Source organism: Haliaeetus leucocephalus, unplaced genomic scaffold, assembly GCF_000737465.1.
Source record: "Haliaeetus leucocephalus isolate CR32 unplaced genomic scaffold, Haliaeetus_leucocephalus-4.0 Scaffold317, whole genome shotgun sequence".
In the NCBI taxonomy this organism is placed as follows: domain Eukaryota; kingdom Metazoa; phylum Chordata; class Aves; order Accipitriformes; family Accipitridae; genus Haliaeetus; species Haliaeetus leucocephalus.
Window position 1 is genome coordinate 9198183 of NW_010972753.1, and position 381 is coordinate 9198563.

Consider the following 381-nt stretch of genomic DNA (forward strand, 5'->3'; position numbering starts at 1 on the left):
TGGAAAAGCGATTCGTGGTGAAGCAGCGGCAGCAGCGGCGAGGTCCCAGCCCGGCGAATCTGAATTTCTCGAGGCGGAGCGGGACACCCCGAGACGATCTCTCGTTATGAGTCATGTGGCGGTGGAAAATGCCCTCGGTCTAGACCAGCAGGTGAGAGGCGGGCCCCCGGAATGCGAGTGGGGGGGAGGGGAAGGCGGCGGCAGGCCGCTCCGTTAACCGGAGTGTGGCGGCGGACGGGGCGGGAGGAGAGGCGCGGAGGAGGCTCGCGTGGGGCAGGACGGTCGGGATTCCAAGCGTGGGACTTGCTTTGGTCCTCGCTTCCCGACCGTTGCGTCGTGATTCCCGCCTCCCCCCCCGCCTTTTTTCCGCCGGCAACCCCC

The 381-nt window shown here is 67.5% G+C and overlaps 1 protein-coding gene across 2 annotated transcripts in view; it reads left to right on the top strand.

Moving 5' to 3' along the window:
- The first annotated feature begins 6 nt into the window (after positions 1-6).
- DDX3X (DEAD (Asp-Glu-Ala-Asp) box helicase 3, X-linked) overlaps positions 7-381 on the top strand; it is a 19007-nt gene continuing 18632 nt past the window's right edge. For both annotated transcript variants that reach the window (XM_010571359.1, XM_010571360.1), the window contains exon 1: positions 7-151. In XM_010571359.1, coding sequence (XP_010569661.1) covers positions 107-151 — 45 coding nt within the window. In that variant the 5' untranslated portion in view covers positions 7-106. The remainder of the gene's footprint in view (positions 152-381) is intronic.